At 45.0% G+C, this 21047-nt stretch overlaps 1 protein-coding gene across 1 annotated transcript; it reads right to left on the bottom strand.

Annotated features, from left to right (window-relative positions):
* Window positions 1–8913: 8913 nt before the first annotated feature.
* Window positions 8914–18844, bottom strand: LOC102384392 (L-amino-acid oxidase-like). The gene is made up of 6 exons (XM_006037001.1): window positions 18566–18844; window positions 16042–16154; window positions 15127–15328; window positions 13184–13252; window positions 11616–11752; window positions 8914–9697 (listed from the first exon to the last, which is right to left on the bottom strand). Exons 1-6 carry the CDS (start codon window positions 18842–18844, stop codon window positions 8914–8916), a joined length of 1584 nt encoding a protein of 527 aa, XP_006037063.1.
* Between the last annotated feature and the right edge of the window lie 2203 nt (window positions 18845–21047).

Here is a 21047-nt window from a genome sequence, read left to right as displayed (position 1 = left end):
TCAGCCAAGAGTTCTTAGCCACTTAGGTAGGTAAAGTGATATAGTATTTATATAGCATTTGCAGCTAACCCCAAAATGAGAAAAAGCATGAAAACCTGAGAATAGATTATATATCGATATAGCTATATATATCTGGGATGCCAAAAAAGGGAAAACAAAAATAATACCTGAGGAAATATTATCGTTCTAGAACAGGAGAATACTAATATAAAATGTTATAAGCCCACAAATGTTTAGAAAGGCATTTTTAAAAATGGACTTGGGCAAAAGAGCAACAGAAATGCTTTGTTGCCACCCTAGTCAAAATGCCAGACAACCAGGTTTTTCTTCTTTGTAGAACATTTAAAAAATGTTGGCTCCAATATTAACTGTCTTAAAAATTCACTGTCTTTGTTTTGATATGCTTTGTTCAATCTCATGATGTAGATGTGCATTGGTGTATAGAGACTCTGGAGATAGAACTCTATGTTCTACTGCTTCTGTACGCAGCAGTATATCTAGAGGTAGGTGACCAGAGCACAAGCCCCAAGGCACCAACTTAGAAAGCACACAAGATTAGGAGCCCTACTGGGAGGGCACAAAATTGGCAGCCCCACTGCCAGGCCTGCTGCCACAAGGTGCAAAAACAGTTTGTTCCACCTCTGCCTACAAGTGGCGCACAGTCTTTGGTATCTAAGTCACCCAAGGACATTCTGCTTTGCCTCACCAAATCCCGCAAAACCAAAACACACAACCAAAACTACAACTAGCAACTCTTTGATGCTGGTAGCTGAGTATGTTGCACTTCTGCCCGGCAGCCTGGCAGCGAGAGGCAGGAAAGAGGAGACCTGGAGAACCCAAGTTTTAGGGTCACTTCCTTCTTACATGACACCAACCAAATCACTAGGCCACAGCTCAGGTAGGGCTAACAGCACCTTCCTGCCACTGGGCAGGCGAGAGGGAAAGCATCCTGAGGACAGAAAACAAGCAGAAAGGAGCCTGACTCTGTGGTTCAGGGATGTTTTTGCAGTTTGCATTACTGACTCATTGGAAAAAGTGAATAGGAAAGGAACAGGCTCTCCACATGGTGCCCCACCTACCTGGCACACCCCATGGGACTGGACTTGATGCCCAGTCAGCAATCTCTGGAAAGCTTTCAAGCAGCAGTCCTCATTACAGTACCTCTTCATGCAGAAGCCTGTTGGAAGACATGGCTGAAAAACCCTAAAGGAAGGAGTGCGTTGCTGTGTTTGGAGATAGGAAAAGAAATCCTGATGGATTGAAAGTAACAAACCTCAAGGTCTCCAATTTTCTTTTTAGAGAATAAAAAACCCTATTCATGCAAAATATGCAGCCTTCTCAAGATGTCTATCACCTGCCGCTCTGACTTTGGCTGGCTCTTCCCACTGTCATTTTTTTAAAAACCCCACACACAAAGACTTCTTTCTAGTGATCGTATTTCTATATTATAAAATATTTTTCACAACGCTGAGAAGGCTTTTTCCATCAGGTACACACTGGCTTCACGTATTCATACTCGGTGATTGCCAACCTTCATGGTGTGAGATTTGGGGAAAGCGGGCTGCAGGTCCACAATGGGACTGACTGACTTGTGCACAATTAATCACAGAATTAATCGTAGAATACAGAAAGTCTGTATTCTATAAGAATAAGAGATTTCAAAGGATATGGTTATGGGGGAGAGAGGAAGAGTACTGTATGCACTGCAAATAAAAGGGCTGCAGTATACATTGTCTTAACTGTAACTTCATCACCATCTCTCTTGATCCTTGATAACACTGTGAAAATGATGATCAAAGATTGCTGTAGAGAAAGGCATAAATAAGGACTCATAGGATCATAGAAAGTGAGGGTTGGAAGAGCTCTGGAGGTCATCTAGTGCAACTCCCTGCTCAAAGCAGGACCATCCCCAACTAGATCATTGCAGCCAAGGCTTTGTCTAGCCAGGTCTTAACCTCCAAGGATAGAGATCCCACAACCTCTCTGGGTAACCGGTTCCAGTGTTTTACTACCCTTCTCATGAGAAAGTTCTTAGTATCCAACCTAAACTTCCCTTGCTGCAACTTGAGCCCATTGCTCCTTGTTGTGTCGTCTGCCACCACTAAGAACAGCCCAGCTCCATCCTCTCTGGAACCAACCTTCAGTTGAAGGCTGCTGTAAAATCTCCCCTCACTCTTTTCTTCTCCAGATTAAATAAACCCAGTTCTCTCACCCTCTCCTCAGTAGTCATGTACCCCAGCCCCCTAATCATTTCCATTGCCCTCTTCTGGACTCTCTCCAGTTGGTCTACAAATCTGTGAGCCTGTCCTTTCACAGCATTTGATTAAGCTCAGATTCACGAAAGCTTATGCATCTCTATTTAGTTAGTCTACAAAGTATATCTCCATCCTACCTTCTGCATAAATAAGGATTACCCATCTAATCTTCATTTGAGATAGCACAAAAGTAACACTGGTAGGGAATGGGCCAGTACCCCAGGGTATTACTGAGTCTTATTACAGATAAATGAGTGGCCGTGGACATTACCTGAAACATATTTTAGAAATCTGGCCGAGTCAAATGTTGCTGTTGGATGCCATGTGACCAGGCACAGCTATAATAATTGCTCCTTTTTCCCCTTTTACAGATGCTTCAATTTGTCTGCAGGTGAATTTCAAGCTCAAGCTTAAATCACAAATGAAGTTATGGTGACCAGTAGCACAACTAAGGGGGCACCTACTGTGGGCAACAACCAGGAGAAGGTGCCAGAGCCAACCCACCACCTTCGCCCCATCTCCCTGTCCAGGAGTTTTTACCAGGAAACCTTGTACTGCCCCCACCTGGCCACAGGAGCTGGGCAGCACAGTGCTGCACCAAACAGTGTGTCTGGGGGTGGGGGGCGAGTGGGGAAAGCACATTGGTGCTCCCCCTGCCCCCCAAGGAGCCTTTGCCACAGCACAGCCCTACTCCCAATGGGTGCCTGTACATGCCATGGGGATTTAATTCAGTTTAGTTCTCCCTAAATTGAAACCGTGGGTTTTTAAAAACCCATTTCTACTGTTTCAATTTAAGGAGAACTAAACTGAATTAAACCCCTGTGGCACATACATAAGGGTGGGGGCCCACTTTTTACCTGCCTCTCCGGGGGTGGGGGTGGTGAGCTGTCAGCAGGCCAAGTGGTTCCTGAGCTGCACAGGGGCCCAGTTCTTCCTTCCTCAGCTGTGTGGGAGCTGGTGCTTCCATCCGCGGTGGCAGTGGCACCCCCCAGGCAGCACCCGTCTGCTAGCACCCAGCCTGGGTGACCCTGGGAGCCATGGAAGGAAGCACCGACCCCTATGCAGCCACGGAGGGTAGCACCAGGCTCCTGCACAGTTCAGGCAGGCAGGCTCTGGGGAGGGGGAAAAAACAAGATTAGGCTCCTCACTGCTGCTTCTTTTGCGGAGCCTGCCTGCACTGGCTGCTGCTGGGCTGCGCAGCCCCTGAGCAGCAGGAGAAGGCAAGAGAAGGCACAGGATGCTGGAAGCCTGTTAAGCCCCGAGCACATCGGCTTCCAGTGCCCCACGCACTGCTCCACTTTGTTAGGTAGCAAACTAAAACACCTCGGAGGTGTTTTATCTTTCTACATAACAAGTCATTTAAAGCACGGAGTACACTACCGAGCATGCAAAAAGCAACACCATTAAAGAGGAATACACCGCCAAACGTGCAAACAGCAATGCCATTAAAGCAGTGCAAAAGGGCATTTAAGCTGCTTTATAGGCCAATTTTGTGATGTGTAAAAAAGCCCAATGTGTATGTATCCTAGAACTGAGGAGCAGAGAGATCACCAGGATCTGCTCCCAGGAAGCCTGGCCATGAGACTGCCACTAGAGCCCATGAAGCTGATGCTGAGCAGCAGCAGAGGCAAGTGTGACTTCCCTTCCTCTCACCCATGCCGCCCCCTTCCCCTTCCCCTTCCTCCCCCACCCCCATCTACCATGGTCAGCAAACCCTCACCCCTACTCTCCACGCCACCCTAGGCTCACTACTTCTCTGATAGCGACTACTTTCAACCCACTAATCCTTAGTTCCCTTCCTCCAGGATTTCTTTGTTATGCAGTAGGGTCTTCAGTGCCCAACCCAGCTGTGCCATTCAAGAATAACATAGTCATGATCAGGACATTCACTTGCTCATGTCTGTCTTCTGCACCAAAATAAACTCTACCTTGAAAGGATTTTGTGGCCTCAGCAGCTAGCAGACCTTGTTCCCTGTTGCTGCACATAACCCCTGTGAAATAATCTGCACTGGGTGTTTAGATGCGTGGAATTCATCAATAGGAAAGAAGGTCACCGCTGTAATATAGCCAAAAAATTGCTGCAGTGGCAACACCTGCTTCCAACCCACTCAGGCCTGACTGCAATAACATCACCTATTTCTCTATTATGGCACACACGGGTTGGTCTCACAAGGCCTCCCATCCCTTGATGAGATCTTGCATTTCCCTTTGTTGTTCATCTGGGGAAGCAGCAAGAAACCTCCTGCAGTGCTAGCAGACTCCTGGCAGTAGTACAAGACACTCTTGTGTGGGAAACAAGGCAAGACTGCTACTAGATCTGCTGCTATCGGATAACCCGAAAGCCAGTAAGCAACACCATTATAGGACACACCTGCAGATAGCCGAGGGCAGTAAGTTTCTTGCCACTTCCCCAGGTTACTCTACTATTGCACTATTGCTTCACAGCTAGTACAGCCGTAGGCACTTGCCATTTATGGGCTCTGGCTGCCTGTTCCTTTACAGCTATCCTGGCTCTGCACTGCCTGAGCACAGTTTGCCCCTATTTTCCTCTCTGTAAGTAACAGGAGCCATAGGCTGTGTTACAGGGAGTCATTTGCTGCCCAGCTGAGCTTTTTAAGTTCTCATAGAAAGATTTTTCACTCGGATATTGGTCTTCCATTGCAAGATACTTTGCCTGCCCTCAGGAATGCTGACACCCACAGGAAAACCCCACTGACCAGCCACATCCTGATTTTCCTTCCACGGAAACAAGATGTAGAGTGGACAGACACGTGAGCCAGAGGGGAACACCCCTCTTGTACCTCCTCTGAGATCAAGCCGCTGTCCTCCGGCTCTTCAGCCCCCTTCTTCACCTCCTTCACACGTGAGCTGGCAGAGGTATTCCACATTGCATCACAAGATGATATAGGATGGGCTGTGCCAGGAATACCTTGTTCACCTTTACAGTGCTTTGCTGTACAGTAGCAGATGGATGGAGGCACCTCCATCGCATCCTGCACATGCTGACAGCTGCGTCAGTCACTGATGTGGTGATGGCCCCACAACAGCATTGCAAGGTGCACTATCAGGATGCAGTGCAATGGTTGAAGGCAATAACTTTAGTAACCCGTAGGCAGTGGGAAACAGACATGCTTCAGCACTCCCAAAGGGCAGCTTTGTGTTGCAGGGGTTGTGTGTGGAAGTCTCCAAAGGTTGTGTCCAGCCTGTTTGGAAAGCATGCTGTGCTGGCACAGGCAAATCCTGAGTGGGGAGATCAAGCATTCGGGGTAACTCACTGACCAGCCAAACACAGTTGAACTCTCCCCACTGGAATCAGCTGCAGAGATCAGGCCGTGACCACACATAGATCCCATGCAGGGCTATGAAGGTAAAAGGAAACTTATGTCTGATGCAATGGAAAAGTGGAGCCAGTGGAGGGATGCAAATGAGGGATAGGAAAGCAAATACTTTATGGTGTTGGTGACACATTTGCAGACACCTCATTTATAAGTACCTGCTCATAATAGTGTCCCAGTGGGTAGCCATTAGCTTAGGTACTAGCCAAGATAAGAAAAGGCAGTAGAAATGAGTCAGGATAAGCACTGTTCCGTGCAATGTCAGAAGTTCATCCTTCACTTTCAGAATCACACCCTTCAGTTTGGGAGGGTCCTTCACATAAAAACATTTGAATAGCCATACTGGATCCGACCAGTGGTCCATCCAGCCCAGTATTCAACAGTGGTAGAAGTAGATGCTATAGAGGTAAAGCATTGAACCAGATATGTCTACCCACCCTGGCATCCACAATTTATTGGTTTAGAGATGCCAGAGGAAACATCTCCAATCATTCTATCTAATAGCCTTTAATAGTTCAATCATCCATGAATTTATCCGGTCCCTTTTTGAACCTGGCTGTGCTATCTTCTGCCACCACTTCCTGTGGCAATGAACTCCACAAGTAAACTAGGCATTGCAAAAAAAACTACTTTCTCTTATTAATTTTAAACTTGTCACCTACTAATTTCAGTGGGTGCCCCCTAGGCTCTAGTATTTCAGGACCTAATGAACAACGGTTCTCTGTTCATTTGGTCCACACCCTTTATGATTTTACAGACATCTATATATCCCCCCATCAGCCCCTCCTTTCCAAACTGAAGAGCCCTAGCAGTTTCTAGTCTCTCCCTATATGGCAACAGCTCAAGACCCCTGATCACTTTGGTGGCCCTACTCTGTATCTTTTCTAATTCTACTGCATCATTTTTGAGGTGTAAGGATAAGAACTGCGCACAGTATTCCAGATGTGGGAGCACCATGGATTTGTATAATGGCATGATGGTGTACTCTGTTTTGTTTTCAATTCCCTTAACGATGCCTAACATTTGGTTGTCATTTTTGGCTGCTGCTGCACACTGAACTGATTTTTTTGAGTACTTAAAGAAACTTTTTGTCCCACAGCCCCCTACCATAGCAGGATCAGGAAGTGTTGCATTCCAATTTTCTCAGAAATGAAATAATTTACAAGGTCTCTGAATATACTACATTCTTTTACTCATTCCAGGATACAAACATTTGTTTCTGCTGATGGTCCCTGAGCCCAAAGCTGAAGCACAAGTAGCAAACACTTGCATGTAAAATACCAAGAATTATTAGCGTGAGTTACAACACAGATCAGATGCCTGGTAAAGGCAGCACTTTAATGCCATCAGGATCCACCTGTTTTCATGTAATACGGTGTTAGGGATATTCTTACAAAAACGTACCTGACTAGAACTGATGTGGAATTAAAATGAACATCACCCTTACCTATTCCATCACCTCTCTCCTGTAAATGATCATACTTGATAATTAATAAATAGAAAAAAATATTGACAGAGAAATATTGACTTATTTTCATGTATGTTATCACTGATAATATGCTAAATAATACATATAGAAATAACATTATATATTATATTATAGATTATATATGCCCCTGCCCATTCTGTTGCCCCTCACTGCCAAGACACAGCCCCCTAGCCCTGCTGCTGCCCCACGCTGCTGCCCCACACTGCTGACCCACTGAGCCCAGCCCTGCTTGTGCCCCTCACTCATCAAATTGCAGTACCCTGCCCCCTGGGCCATGATGGTGCCCCTCACTCCTGACCCACAGCCCACTGGTACTGCCAGGGACCTGCATTCCCAACTCACAGTCCCCCGTCCCAAATCTGGTGCCCCTCACTACCGACCCACAGCCGCCCCACTCCCTGTCCCTGCTGGTGCCCCTCAATCCTGACACAGCCCCCTGGCGCTGGCAGTGCCCCTCACTCACCAAACTGCAGTACCCTGCCCCCTGGGCCATGATGGTGTCCCTCACTCTTTACCCACAGCATGCCCCTCCCCGCCCCCACTTCCCTGCTTGTGCCCCTCACTCCTGACCCACAGCTCCCTGGCACTGCCAGTGTCCCCCGCATTGCCAACCCACAGTCCCCTGTCCCCACCCTGGTACCCCTCACTCCCAACGCATGCAGTGGCTCCAATTCATGCAAGCAGCAGTGGAGCATGTCTGGCCCCAACGTGGGCTAGAAGGAAGAGGAGGGGAGGTTTGTGGCACCCTTGCCCTGGGCTAGGGCTGTACTGCCCTGTGAGCGCCTGGCTGCAGCCCATCTCCTCCTTCCCTGCTTCCCCCACCCCAGGGAACTGGGTCCTAGCTGCTCAACCCCTCAGAGAACAGGCTCCTGTGCTGCCAGCCTGGCCACAGAGTTCCCCACTGCCCCACTGCCCCTCTTCCCTGCAGGAGGGGCAGGCAACCCACCCCTCCCGCACTGGCCTCTCGCAGCTGCAGTCCCCGCTCCTCCTGCCCTGACCAAATATCCTGCGTTTTGCTGTGTTCCAGGGGTGGAAGCAACGGGAGGTGATTAAGGGCACCAGGCAGCACTGCATGGGTCTGCATTTGCCTCTGCAACTGCTGGCACCTACATCTGTGCTCCCTGATGCCTCCAGTTGCCATCCCCCTGCTCCCACCAGTGGAGCACAGGAAAAACTTGGACATCTGGGAAGATTTAAAAAAACCCACCCAAATGGCAAACAGAGGGCTCAAAAAGAGGACACTTCCAGGGAAACCCAGACATATGGTCACCCTGTCTCAGGAGCGCATGCACACTTGAGCAAAAGCATTACGTACAGACAGACAGACAGACAGACAGACTAAGCCCTTTATTTTATATATATATATATATATATATATATAATATTATATATATTATATATATATATCTCTTATAGCTATATAAGTTGATATATGAAGTGTGCACTTGAGTTATAACTCTGTATGCATGTGCATTAAATAAAAAAGTGAGTGCAGTGCATTTGAGCAGCAATTATTTTGATGAATGAGTTTTCTCTACTGTTGTTCTATCTGCCTAATGTTTCAAGGGAGAAAGCAAAAAATAATCCTATTTGAAACACACCTGGGGCCAAATTCTAAGCTGGTATGTGTCAATGTGACATCACTGACTTGAAAGGAAACATCTGGATTTTCACCAGCTGAGGACGTGTGCCAGGTGAAGGTGCGTAGCAGCACAGTTACTATGTCTGGGTTTGGTGTCCAGCTCTTCTGTTTCTTCCCCAAATACTTCTGGAGACATTAAAGTTCATCTCTGAAACCCAAGCTAACAGTCTCCGGCTCCTCTTCCTGCTGCAGCTATTGCCCTGGAGGTAGGTTGCTATCCCAGTGAATGTTTCTTGCTGCTCTCACAGCAGATTTCATAGAAGAATCAATCCAGGCATGAGGCCAAGCTGTGTGCTCTCCTGCAAAATAGACCCTCCCTTCTTTCTGAAACAGGGCCTTGGAATAGTCCATAAACTGGTACGGGGTGAAGAAGGCGAACGCCCCCATGGAATGTTTGTCCAAGTTCCACCTTTTTATCACATGCTTATCACAGACGTACTGGATGTGGTCCTTGGGTATGCCGTGTACTTCTGCAAGGTCGTCTAGCACTACATCAATGCACTTCTCATCACTGAGAGGAACGAAGAAGTCAGCATCATCGTTCCAAGTATAGGAAGCCAGGATCACACCCACACCACTGGAGAAGTTGTGGTTGGGGTAGTAGATGAACCTGGAGGGATGATCCGTGATTGACTGCCCACCATGAATCCCATCTCTTTCCCAGAACCTGTCAGGGCAGGCCAAGGCAATCTTGGTGGAGCTGGAGTAGTGAACAGAGCGCAAGGCATGTGCCTTTTGGGGGGAAAGCAGTGGCATAAAATTGATGAGTCTTGTGGCTTTGGCTGAAACTGTAATGAGGACATAGTCAGCCGTCAGTACATAAGGAGTCAGTGTGTCTGGTGCACGGTAAAGCACTCGAACCATGTTACCATTTGTTATTATCTTCTCAACCGTGGAGTTAAGCTGAACAATGCCAGGCATAGAGTAATAGAAGGCAATGGGCAACTGGTCAAAGCCCCCTGTGATCTCATCAAAGCTGAAAAAATAAAATAGACACTTAACTATTTGTAGCAGTAACATAATTGCTTCTAAGAGGTATGGCGGAGAAGGGGATCCCTCTAAGCTATGGTTAGCATATAACGTGACTCTCATAATACGATTCCCACCTAAAGGAATCTAGGTGGAGTGATTCAAACAGGCCCCAAAACTCAATAGGCACCTCTATTTTTGATGGCAAATTTCCCTAAATGTTTACGCTGGGGCTTCTGAGTATCCTCAAAAGTGATTCTGAGCTCCTAATTACTGCCTTAGAGCCACTGCAATTCAAAGTGTTACTGGGCGCACCGCAATTCTGCTTAAGTCTCTGGAGAGGTTGGTGCAGAAAAAAAGTACACATCTCATTCACACTGACTATAGCACAGTGGTTAGAGCACTGTGCTGGGAAGCTGGAGGGATGCAGTTTCAGCTTCACTCTGGGTGAGAGGCCTAGAGCCCCAGTTATCTACTTCCCTGGGTGAGTGCCTTAACCATTCAGCTAGAAAGGCTGAAATATGAAGAGCTGTCATTTGGGTATGTCAAGTGCAATAGGTGTTGCCACAAGTAATAGGGTTGCCAACTTTGACTGAAGATATTCCAGGAGATTAGCTGTGAGCAGGGGCCAGGGGTGGCACCGGGCTCTTCCCAGCAGGAGCGGCTGGGGCGGGGCGGGCAGAGGCACTGCTGGAAGGGGGGCTGCAGCCACCCCAAAATTTGCACGCACCCCCTATGCCCTCCCATCGTGTGTGCAGCAGCAGAAGCCACCCACCACCCTGCCTGTGTCCCCCAGACAAGCCACTAACTGCTCCGTCCCGCACCCTGCCCCGGCTGTGCAGCGCCTGCCCCTGCCCCAGCTCCAGCCCCACTCCCTCCCTCGCCACCGGGGCCTTGTACGGCCCCTCCCCCACTTCCTTCGTAACAGATTTACCAGCCGGACCCAGGTAGTCTCCACCCTGCCGTGCTGCACTCCTGGCCACCTGCGTGCTGCGCTGCGGCTGTGCACATGCATGGGGCATTTATTGGCTGCTCAACCCATTCATAACATCAATCTCCTGGATTGCTTTCAATAGTCACCGGGAGATCAGTGCTGATTCCAGTAGACTCCCAGCCAACCTGGGAGGGTTGGCAACCCTAACAAGTGAGTTAAAGTTCCTGTTCCTGCCTGATAACATTAGCTTACGAAAAGCAAAGGCAATGTCTAAGCAGTAAAGTAGAATTTGAGGCCTGGCATACTGTACATACACATGACACACTAGGAAGAGTGACTGTCCCTGGTTTAGAAATAGGGAAACCAAGGAACAAAGGAAGCAACACTCTCCCATGCTGCCCCATGAAATCTTTCACTGAGCCAGGAACTGAACTCACATAAGCCCCAGTTCAGTGTTTTAACACTTCTTAAAAAGAAAATGACTGAGAAGGCAATAGTAAGAATTGCAGCCCACCACAGGCTTGAGCCAAAGACCTTCACTTGGAGCAGAAAATCACACAGGTGACTACGAGGCCCCCAGAAATGTCTCAAAACACAGCATAAGATGACATGGGACACTGTTGCTGCTATTGGCTCTCTGTGCAGAGGTGAATTTAAGCCAAACCTTAAAAAACACAGGTCGTTCTGCAAAGGTTGTTCCCCAATAATGTTTGTAGCAATGAAGGGCTAGAACGCAGGCAGCATAGCACCTGTGGTTACACACACAGGATGCGTTCTGCATATCCTAACTGCCACAAAGCAATTTCAAGCTGAGAAGCCACAGTTTCTGTTTCTTTCCCACTCAACTCTGCAAATAAGGATTGTTTTTTTCAATAACATCCAGGGCCCAGCAGCCAAGAACTGGGTCCCATTTCCAAGGTCCTCATTAAACTTGTACAAAAGTTGCTGTCCACCCCAAAGAGTTTGGAATTTCAGTATGTTCCTTCCTTACCCCTCTTCATGAGAGAAGATATCAAAATCCATGAGAGAGCTGAGAAATGACAGGTAATACCCAGAGTCCTCATTCAGCAAGTCACCAATCATCTTCACAGCCCCATGGCTTAAGTTTCCTTTTTTAATCAAATACTCCTGTTGGTGAAAAGAAGAAAGTGACTAACTGGGCAGCATTTGGGACCTAGCTGGACTGATCCTGGTAGAAGAAAAAGTCACCATGCAAACTTGGTGCTAAGCTACAAAGCCTGTATACACACTCTGCTGTCCCTGACACAATAGAAACAAGAAATCAGGAGGCATTTTTTATATCTGCCTTTTCAGAAAGTTCTGTCCCCAAAAGAAGTTGTGTCACTTGGTGTCTTCCTAGGACCATGCTCAGCACTCCTACTCTCTCACTCTCCTGACTTCTTACCTTCCTCACTTAAAGAAGCACACAAAGGCACAGACACATACACATGCACATGCACACAAGTGCGCACACACATACACACAAGCACACACCTTGCAGCTCCGTTTGCAACCAGTCTGAAGGAAATACCATCATCCTACATGGGTTAGCCTCTGCTTGGTCTTGCCATGTAGCCTATTGCATTGGGTAGTAGCTTCCTTTGTCTCAGATGTCTCATATGACAAAGAATATTAATAGCACCAGTGAAGAATGGTCACTAATAAACATGGGGAAAATACAGAATTTGGGGGTTGGTGGCAAAACCAAAACTCAGAAAAGAAAATAATTCAGACAAAATGGAAACAGATTTTCCAATATTTTGACAAAGTAAAAAACACAAACACATTCATTTGGTTTTCTTAGGATTTTTAGCCCTTATTGAAAGCCTTTTCTTACCCTTTTTAAATTAAATTTAGATAGATTTTTAAATGGAAATATTTCAAAATTTAGAGTAAAAGACATTGTTTAAAATAACATTACCATGTAAGTTTTGGCCTTTCCAGATGGAAACATTTTATTTTGAAAATGTCAAAATGAACTTGTTTGACATTTTCAACATTTGCCTCATGTTTTTCAACTGAAACCATTCACTGAATCTCACGTGATACTGTAAAACTAATTGCTTGAAAACTGTTCTTCAGAGAATTTTTAATGACTCCAAAAACTTCTGTCTAGCACACCCACTTACTTTATCCAAGTTTGTGATTTATCTATAGCAAGATATGCTTAAGCATGAATCTCAGTGCCTTACATCAAAACAACATTACAGTAAAAATGGAAACAAGATTGACATTTTCAGGATGTTTTTCCCCACAAGCTTGACATTTCCTTATGTTTGAATAATAGAGCCATAACTCAGGAGCTAGGTTAAAATGAGGATTCTGGTCATCCAAAGCCAGCCAATTCAAGTAAAGTGTTCATCCAAATTCAGAATATGATTTTTCCTTTCTCCTTTTGGTTTCTGCTTTATTGGTTGTTTCAGTAGATGACAAAATTGACATGAAAAATTATGTCATTAGGTTTCCTCCTTGGGGTGAATATGGGTAGCGCAGAGCAATTGTTTCAGTCTTGCCGTTAAACATTTGGATGTAGAAGCACTCAACAAACATTTCCATTACCTTGGTAGAAAAAGAGTCATATTTATCCAAATATTTCTTGCATTCTGAACTCTGGAGCTCCAATATGGCCTGTGTAGGAACCAGGGGCATATGAACAGACAGAAAGAGAAATATGTTTAGAAGGAATAGCAGGTGGGATTCTGACAAATTAACTGGGACCTGAGAAAAACTAGATCAAATCTATTCTGCTGGATAAGGCTATGGACACATGACAATATCACAAATAATCATTATGGGGTAGGGAGTTAACACTCACTAGCTGTTTTACGATAGCTGTTTGTGTGCCAGCCCTTATTCCACAGTACGGGGAACTAATCCATGGAACATTAGCACGTTTTCATTCAGGACATAAGAAGTTTAGTATCCATCTGCCAGGCAGTAAATGCATGCACATGGACATTTACCATACAGCAGCTGATGCGTGGTAAAGCCCCTCAAATTTCACCCCAAGATAGCATGCTCCTACAGCCATAGGGTTACCATACATCCAAGTTTTCCCGGATGTGTCCACTTTTTGGATCCTCTGTTCTCCATCCAGATGGGTTTTTTAAATATGAACAAATATCTGGGATTTTGCTGGGTTTTTTGCTGCATTTCCCAGCTTGCCCCAGCAGCGTGCATGTTTACCAGGGATCCAGGTTTTCCACTTGCTGCGGAATAATGCGGATTAGCCTCTTTAAAGGAGGAAACCATGGGTTTCCCATCGCAGGCTGGCAGCTTTTCAGCCTGCAAGGAGCTGCTTGGGGTGATTGGAGGCAGGGGGTACCACATGCATCTATGCACACACATGCATTTAGCCAGCATACAGCCAGGCAGGATGGTGGGAGCAGCTCTGGCAGCTGGATGCAGATACCCCTATGGGGGATGGGGGTTGGAGGGCCAAGGCTTGGGGACTATCTTGGGGAGGTGTGTATGTGTGTAGCAGGGGTGTGTGGAGGAGGATGGGGGTGGGGGCTATATGGTAAATGTCCATGTGACCTTACTTCTGGATGAGAGCATTTAAACAGAGGTTCACTGCATTTTAAATAATCCACTTGACATTCACACCATTAGTAAATGGACTGTCCTCAGTATCTCTGTATGGACAAGACCGAAGAGAAGAATCATGGCCAGATCCACCATTAGGTGCATTTTAATGCAGCAGCCAATACTTTCCTTGTCACTGGGATGGCCTTAAGAAGGGATGTGTTAACAAAGGAGAAACCCAGGACAGGTCAGACCACGAAAGGCCTAATATGCCACAATACAAATTAGAGCAAACCAAAGTAGTCTTCCAGTAGCCCCCAAAATGGTACAGCAAAGGAGAAAGCCAATATTTTAAAACCTAAATCACTGATTGTCCTCCCACTCACCCCAGGGCAAATCAGGATTTTACCCCACTGAGTTATTGGGGCTGATTCCCAGAAATAATCAGGAATATACTCCAATGGACTCACAGTAGTGGTAACTCGGAGTACTGAATGAACTTGAAGTTCACTGAACTAGTGTTATGATGCATGTCTGTCTGACAGTTCTTGGCCTATCATACAGACCTCATCCTATCTCTACAGCAGCGATTCTCAATCAGGGTGCTGGGGGACCCTGGGGTGCCTCAAGATGCTTTGAAGGGCACCTCAGGAAGCGAGAGAAGATAAGGAAGGTGTGAAGAAATAAGCATCTAGGGGAAGACTCAGAGTGTTCCTGCCTAGCTGCTCTCCACCCCAACTGCCTTCCCTATCTGCAAAGAGGTAAGCACTGTAATAAATAAATTAGATTTTTTTTATGGGATGCCACTCACTTCATAGAAGTTATGGAGGGGCACCTTGAGTCTGATGAGGGGTGCCTTGAGCCTAAAATAGTTCAGAACTGCTGCTCTAGAGACTTCAAGCTATGATACACCTGCTCAGGACTGACCCCCACACCAGGAACTACCATGGCTTTCTACAACCCACCAATATACATACCGCCTGCAGAATTTCCCTATAAAGTTCACTAGCAGATTTGCCCCTCTCTGAACGATGCAGAGTATAATTCAGCATATCGGGATTTTGCTTGACTTGTCTTACTCTCGCCCTGATGCCATTAACCAAATACCAGGCATTGTCATTCATCTGAGAGAACTCATTTAGCTTCAGGTGAAATTGTCTAATAAATTCACGCACAATCCTGGAAAAGAAAAGGGGACAGACAGGAGAAAAAGAAAGTCAAAATGAGAAAACAAATTACATGCTTAATTGGATATAAAAATAGTATTGTTTGAAGTATGTAATTTGTCAAATTGAAAAATCCCCAACTACAACTTATGTTAGCAATATTATTCATAGATAAATGAATAAATATGATAATAGAACCTGCTCCCTGCATTTTCAATTATTTCAGTGGTGTTGCCACCTAGCGCATTAATTAGTAACAATATTTCTATGGTTGTTCTGGTCATGAACTTCAATGATGATTTCCTTTAAATAAAAAGTGTGTGTTGTGCTTTTTTGTCTTATTCTTTGTCATGCTTGTGATTTTGCTTTTGTTCCATACAATTAAACAGAAAAATATTCTTGTCTGGTCTAGTCTAATCTAGTCTGATCTGACTTTGGTGCAGGACTTTATCTACCTTCCTTCTGTTAAAGTTAATGGGAGGTTTTCTATTAATATAACATGTGTGTGCTGAGGCTCCTACAAGTTATCAGTTGCCAATCCTACAAACCAGGCTAGTGAGTGTTCTGTTTACCCCTAGGCATGGTCCCACCCAAACTGATGAGACGAGGAATGGTGGGAAATATTACGTCCTGAAGTCAGACTTTTGCCTCCTCCTTAATCATAGTACATATTCTTCACACCATCCTCCCTTCCTGAGTGTGTTGGAGAAATGAGAGGTACATTACCTGTGGATTCTTGGTAAACGCATGGCTCCCAGCTCCACATACCAATCTTGTGTCTCATCGCGATAGGTCTTGACCCGTCCTCCTATACTACCACTGGTTTCCAAGACTATAACCTAGGAACATACACAGCCCATGACTTCCAGTCACTAATGAAGTCGCTGAAAAGTTCTTAGCTGCTAATGAACCACCCTCCAAACCCTGGGGCCTTAATCCTGGTCCGGGCAATTAAATGTTCTGATATCTCAAAGATGCTCCACTGGCACCTCATCAGAGTCAACAGAAAGGAAGAAGTGCTTTGCCCCTCCAAAACTGGATGGAGGGCAGTGCAGGTGGTAAGTATCTGCCTCATTGAGTGCAAGGAGCCAGTCAAGAACTCAAGGCTCCTATCTCAAGCCACTCCATGACATGTAAACCTTCTGGCTGGTTTGCTTCTTTTTGACCCCATCCATTACCTTCTCATGGCTGCCTAGTGGGCCACTTTCAAAAGAAGTACTAGACAATGAATTGGCAGTACTTGACGTGTGGTTGGAGTTAGAGCTGTCCCTAGAGGTGTGTGAGCCCTAGGGCATATCAACCCATGTGGGGCCAGTGGGTGGCGAGCAGCTAGAGCGTGGAGTGGGGTAAGGGGTGGTGAGCGGCCGGAACGTGGAGATGAGAGCCGCAGCAGGGCCTGTACAGCACTGTCCGCAGGTCCCCCCAAAGCGCAGGGCTTGGGGCAGTCACCTTGATTCACCCCCCCAACACCTCCCCCGCGATGGTCCTGGTTGGGAGTATCATGCTAGAAAGGCAGATATTCAAACCCTCTTGGGAGAGGGAGAGGGCTAAAACCTGGGTCTTTGGTTTCCTAGTCAAGTGCCCCAATCACTACCATCTACATGTGCAGAACTACCTGCACAGGAACAAAACCCCTACATGCACATATATGCAAAAAGTGCCATGTAGACAACCAGAAAACAGCTACTTAGATAACCAGGAGGGAATGTGATCTACCCTGACTGTTCATGTGGTTTCTGAGTCAATCAAAACTGAGTGTTATTGTGTTGGCATTTCAATCGTCACATTCTTGAATAACTCTTGTAACATGTAGGTCCTTTACAGATATTTGAAACTTGACATTTACTACTTGGATTTATTCCCTTTTTAGTGTGGCTAGGGTTATTTTTAAATTGTAGCTTCTCCATTATTTTTCCACTTTCTGTGTGTTGTGCTCTTGACTGTAATTCCCCCAAATTTACTGAAGATTCAGGGAAGTGTTCAGACAGAAATGTGAGCTAGGTGCAGGGGTGAATCCAGGGGGGCATGCTGTGCTGAAGTTGCACCCTGCTTTGATTTCTGCTCCACCCAAACTTTAAAACCAACTGCCTGAGAGGTGCAGCAGCATTTCTATTCAGACAGCACTGAGAGAGTCAATTAACATCATGACTCATTGTCATCTCACTCATCACTCCACAGGTGTTAATAATCCTATCTCTTTTAATGGTCTTGACCTTCCACTATTCAGACTATCCTTTCTTCTACTATTCTGCTGTCTAACAGCCATTCCTGGAAAGGTGATTCTTTTATTTCACAGCCAGGCAGACTGCTTTTGATTCTATCTGAAAAGCTTAACTCAGGTGTAGAAATGATGGACATTAAAGTATTGGAGGCACTATCAAGACACTCAAGAAGGTTACATTTTGTTTCATGAACATGAATCAGAGATGTATATTTAGCTACAATGATTATGGGATAAATGAGAAAATATTTTTTGATTATTTTTGACTATTTATGTGGGTTTTTTTAATGTTATATATAATGTAGCAACTTAGGGCACATTCCAATAGTTATATTAGTTTTTTGCTTTAATCTTAAACCGAATAATATTGTGTTAGCCCTCTAGCATACAGTAAAGCTGCTAGTTTCCCTTTCATTGGAGAAAAATAATTGCTATGTTGTATGTAATGATGCACCACACCAACTGCACCCCACTTTTCAAAATCTTAGATCCACCCATGGTTAGGTACCTGCTTATTTCCAAACAGAGACAATAGGGTCTGGGAACCAAGTCTCATTGGTGCTTTTGGAGGTCTCTTTTCTTAGGGCATAAAAACCTACAGTAGCTTTTCCTCCTTCCTGCCTTCCACACCCTGAATAGCCATTTTAAGTTTCACAGGATCATAGAAGAGTTAGAAGGGACCTTGGTAGGTCACATCTAGTCCAACCCCCTGCTCTAAGCAGGACCATCCCCAACTAGATCATTCCAGCCACAGTTCTGTTGAGCTGGGCCTTAAAAACCTCCAAGGATGGAGATGCCACCACCTCTCTAGGTAACTCATTGCAGTGCTTCACCACCATCCTGGTGAAAAGGTTTTTCCTACTACCCAACCTAAATGTCAGCGGCTGCAACTTGAGTCCATTGTTCTATCAGTTTAACTTGGTTTGGCCCGTTCTTCAGCCTAACCAGTTTTATTTTCAGACAATAAAAAAGGAAAAATGTGATAATTAGCACTGACTGCCTCTGACATCTCTTTCTTCAGGTAATTACCTTATGACCCGCATCCCTGAGAAGTTTGGCAGCAGTGAGTCCACTTATTCCTGCCCCCACAATGACAATCTTCTTTGGATGGGCTGCCTTTCCCAGTCCGTGTTTGGCAATCTTCACCAGATGATCATAATCAGGATCATGAAGGCAGTGTTCAGGATAGCTAGAAACGCCTCCCGCACTTAGAGCTAGCACAAGGACAAACAGCTGGAAAAGTGCTAGGGATAGATGCACAAACGAAAGAATAGTTCTGTTAATGACACAAGTAATCAGCAACTTCATTCTCGGGAACCCTGAAGGCAAGGGGCATGACAACTGGCCTGCCACCACCTACAGTAGATCTTGGGTCGAGTCTCAATTGTGTCAGAAAGCAAAGATCAGTGTTTGACTTTACCAGCAGACATGTAACATCATCACAGATTATGAGATCTTTTGGGATGGGTCTATCACTTAAAATATGTTTCTCCCATGCCTTTCTGAAAGCTGGGGGTGAGCCCAGGTAGCACGAGTCAAGAATGTGACTTGTTCTCCAGGACAATGCAGGTGACACCCTTCACTGGTACATCATACCCAACATATAGGGACACAGTAGTAACTTCTCCCCTTCCAAACCTCCTAGTGATTTTGTGTGACCAGACTGAGATGCCTCAACAGGGCTAATTTTCAAATAGCAGGATGATCAGCTTTTCCAGAAAAAATAGGTTTCTTTTTAATACCTTTCAACATGGAGACAAACAAATTTCTCTTTGCAGCTCAGGTCATCTACAAGACATGGGCTTGCTGCTGGAATTGTAAAGTGAAATCCTGCAGTTTGTGTTACACAGGAGTTCAGACACAGTACTTGTAACTGTCCCTTCTGGCCCTTAGCATCTTGGAAGAATGAAGCTACCTATAATCTACAGACATTTAAAAAAATCTCAGTCCAAAAGAGAAAAAATATCCTTGTTGCCCTAAAGGCCTTGTCACACTGGGAATATTTCCCTCAAAATATAAAATCAGTTTTAAAATCAATTGATATAATTTTTAAACTATTTAACCCTAGGATAGACCATAGATTGTTCTAGTTATGTCTGAATTGTAGTTATAACTTTCTTCATGCTAATTTTCAAATTAGCTTGATTTAAAAACAACAACAACAATTTCACCCATGTGGAGAATGCTTTTAGTTAAGGTTACTACTTAATTTTAAAGTCATAAAATATTTAATTTCATAGTGGGCGCATCTACATGAGACACTACATTGCCATAGTGATGAGCTACCGTGACATAGCTTGTTGTTATGGCAACGTAGCATTGGTAGGCACAAACCATGACACCGATGCTACATCACGGTAGCACGCCCAGTGATGATGTTGTAAAGACTAGTACCTGTTGATTTATCTCCCCTGACTACTGTGCAATAAGACTGCAGGGCAGGAAGCATGATGTGATGCTACTGTACAATAGAAGCTACTGAATAGTCAGCATCATGAAGAAGTCATTCCTCAGCACAACTGTGCAGTAACTCCAGTTACTGTGCATTCATTTAATATTTGTTTATACAATACTAAATTACTGTGCAGTAGCAACTGTGCAGTCAGCATCTCACGTAGACATGGTCACTGAATACTAATTCAGTTTTTCCTGAACAGAAACTTAGTTTCCAGTTTCTCTTTCTATTTCCAAAGACCTGCTGCAGAGTAGGACTAGTTCTCTCTTTCCTTCTCCAGTGATACCAGTTTCATTCAAGAAAATAAATTACATAAATTCCCGATGAGTAATATGGCTGGCTTTAACCACAGATGCTATAAATCTTATTCACATAAAAATTCCCATGAAATCATTGCTTTTATTAGACTGGTCTTCTCCTGTGCAGTCCTGGACAAGCAGAGGTATTGAAGACGGAGCCATCAGCTTACTACCATTTAGTTTTTGTCTCACAAGAGTTACATCACATGAAGAAAACAGATCTATCTGTTAGATGCTGATCCTGTTTCCCATTAAATTAATGGGGAAACGAAGAGTGTTTCAGGATCTGAACTTTAGTGCAACCAAATTTTACCTTTGATACCCATGTATGTAAATGAGCATTTTCTCCAAAAATTGCATAAGCACTACTAGTGTTTGATCCAAAGTATGATAATGCATAGGAATTTTCCCACCAACTTCAAAGGATTTAGGAGTAGTGGAGAAAAAGAAAAAGGATCACTGGGGAAGAAACAATAAATATGCATGCAAAACAAAAAACACAGTTGGAAAGAAAAGGGAAAAAAAGTAGAAGTGTTAAAAAGAGATGGAAGCAAGAAATCAAGTTGCCAGTTAACAGGCAACACAACCCAGCCCCACATCAATGAACTCAACGTAGAAGTTTCACTTACAGAATTTGTCCATGTTATCAGCACAAGCACAGATCATCAACTGAGAACATTTATAGCCTTCAGCACCCTACCACACAAAAAAAAATATCCTGAACCTCCTGACAGTCAGTATTTCCAAATTAGAGATG

Source organism: Alligator sinensis, unplaced genomic scaffold, assembly GCF_000455745.1.
Source record: "Alligator sinensis unplaced genomic scaffold, ASM45574v1 scaffold1307_1, whole genome shotgun sequence".
Classification (NCBI taxonomy): Eukaryota; Metazoa; Chordata; order Crocodylia; family Alligatoridae; genus Alligator; species Alligator sinensis.
Note: the sequence above shows the minus strand (reverse complement) of the source record. Positions and strands in the feature narration are given on the sequence as shown.

Coding starts and splice junctions, on each gene's coding strand:
- LOC102384392 (XM_006037001.1), bottom strand. CDS start 18,844: ATGAAGTTGCTGATTACTTGTGTCATTAACAGAACTATTCTTTCGTTT. Junction 13,253..15,126: donor ATAGGGAAATTCTGCAGGCG/GTATGTATATTG, acceptor GTTCCTACACAG/GCCATATTGGAGCTCCAGAG. Junction 9,698..11,615: donor ATCTTCTCTCATGAAGAGGG/GTAAGGAAGGAA, acceptor TTATTTTTTCAG/CTTTGATGAGATCACAGGGG.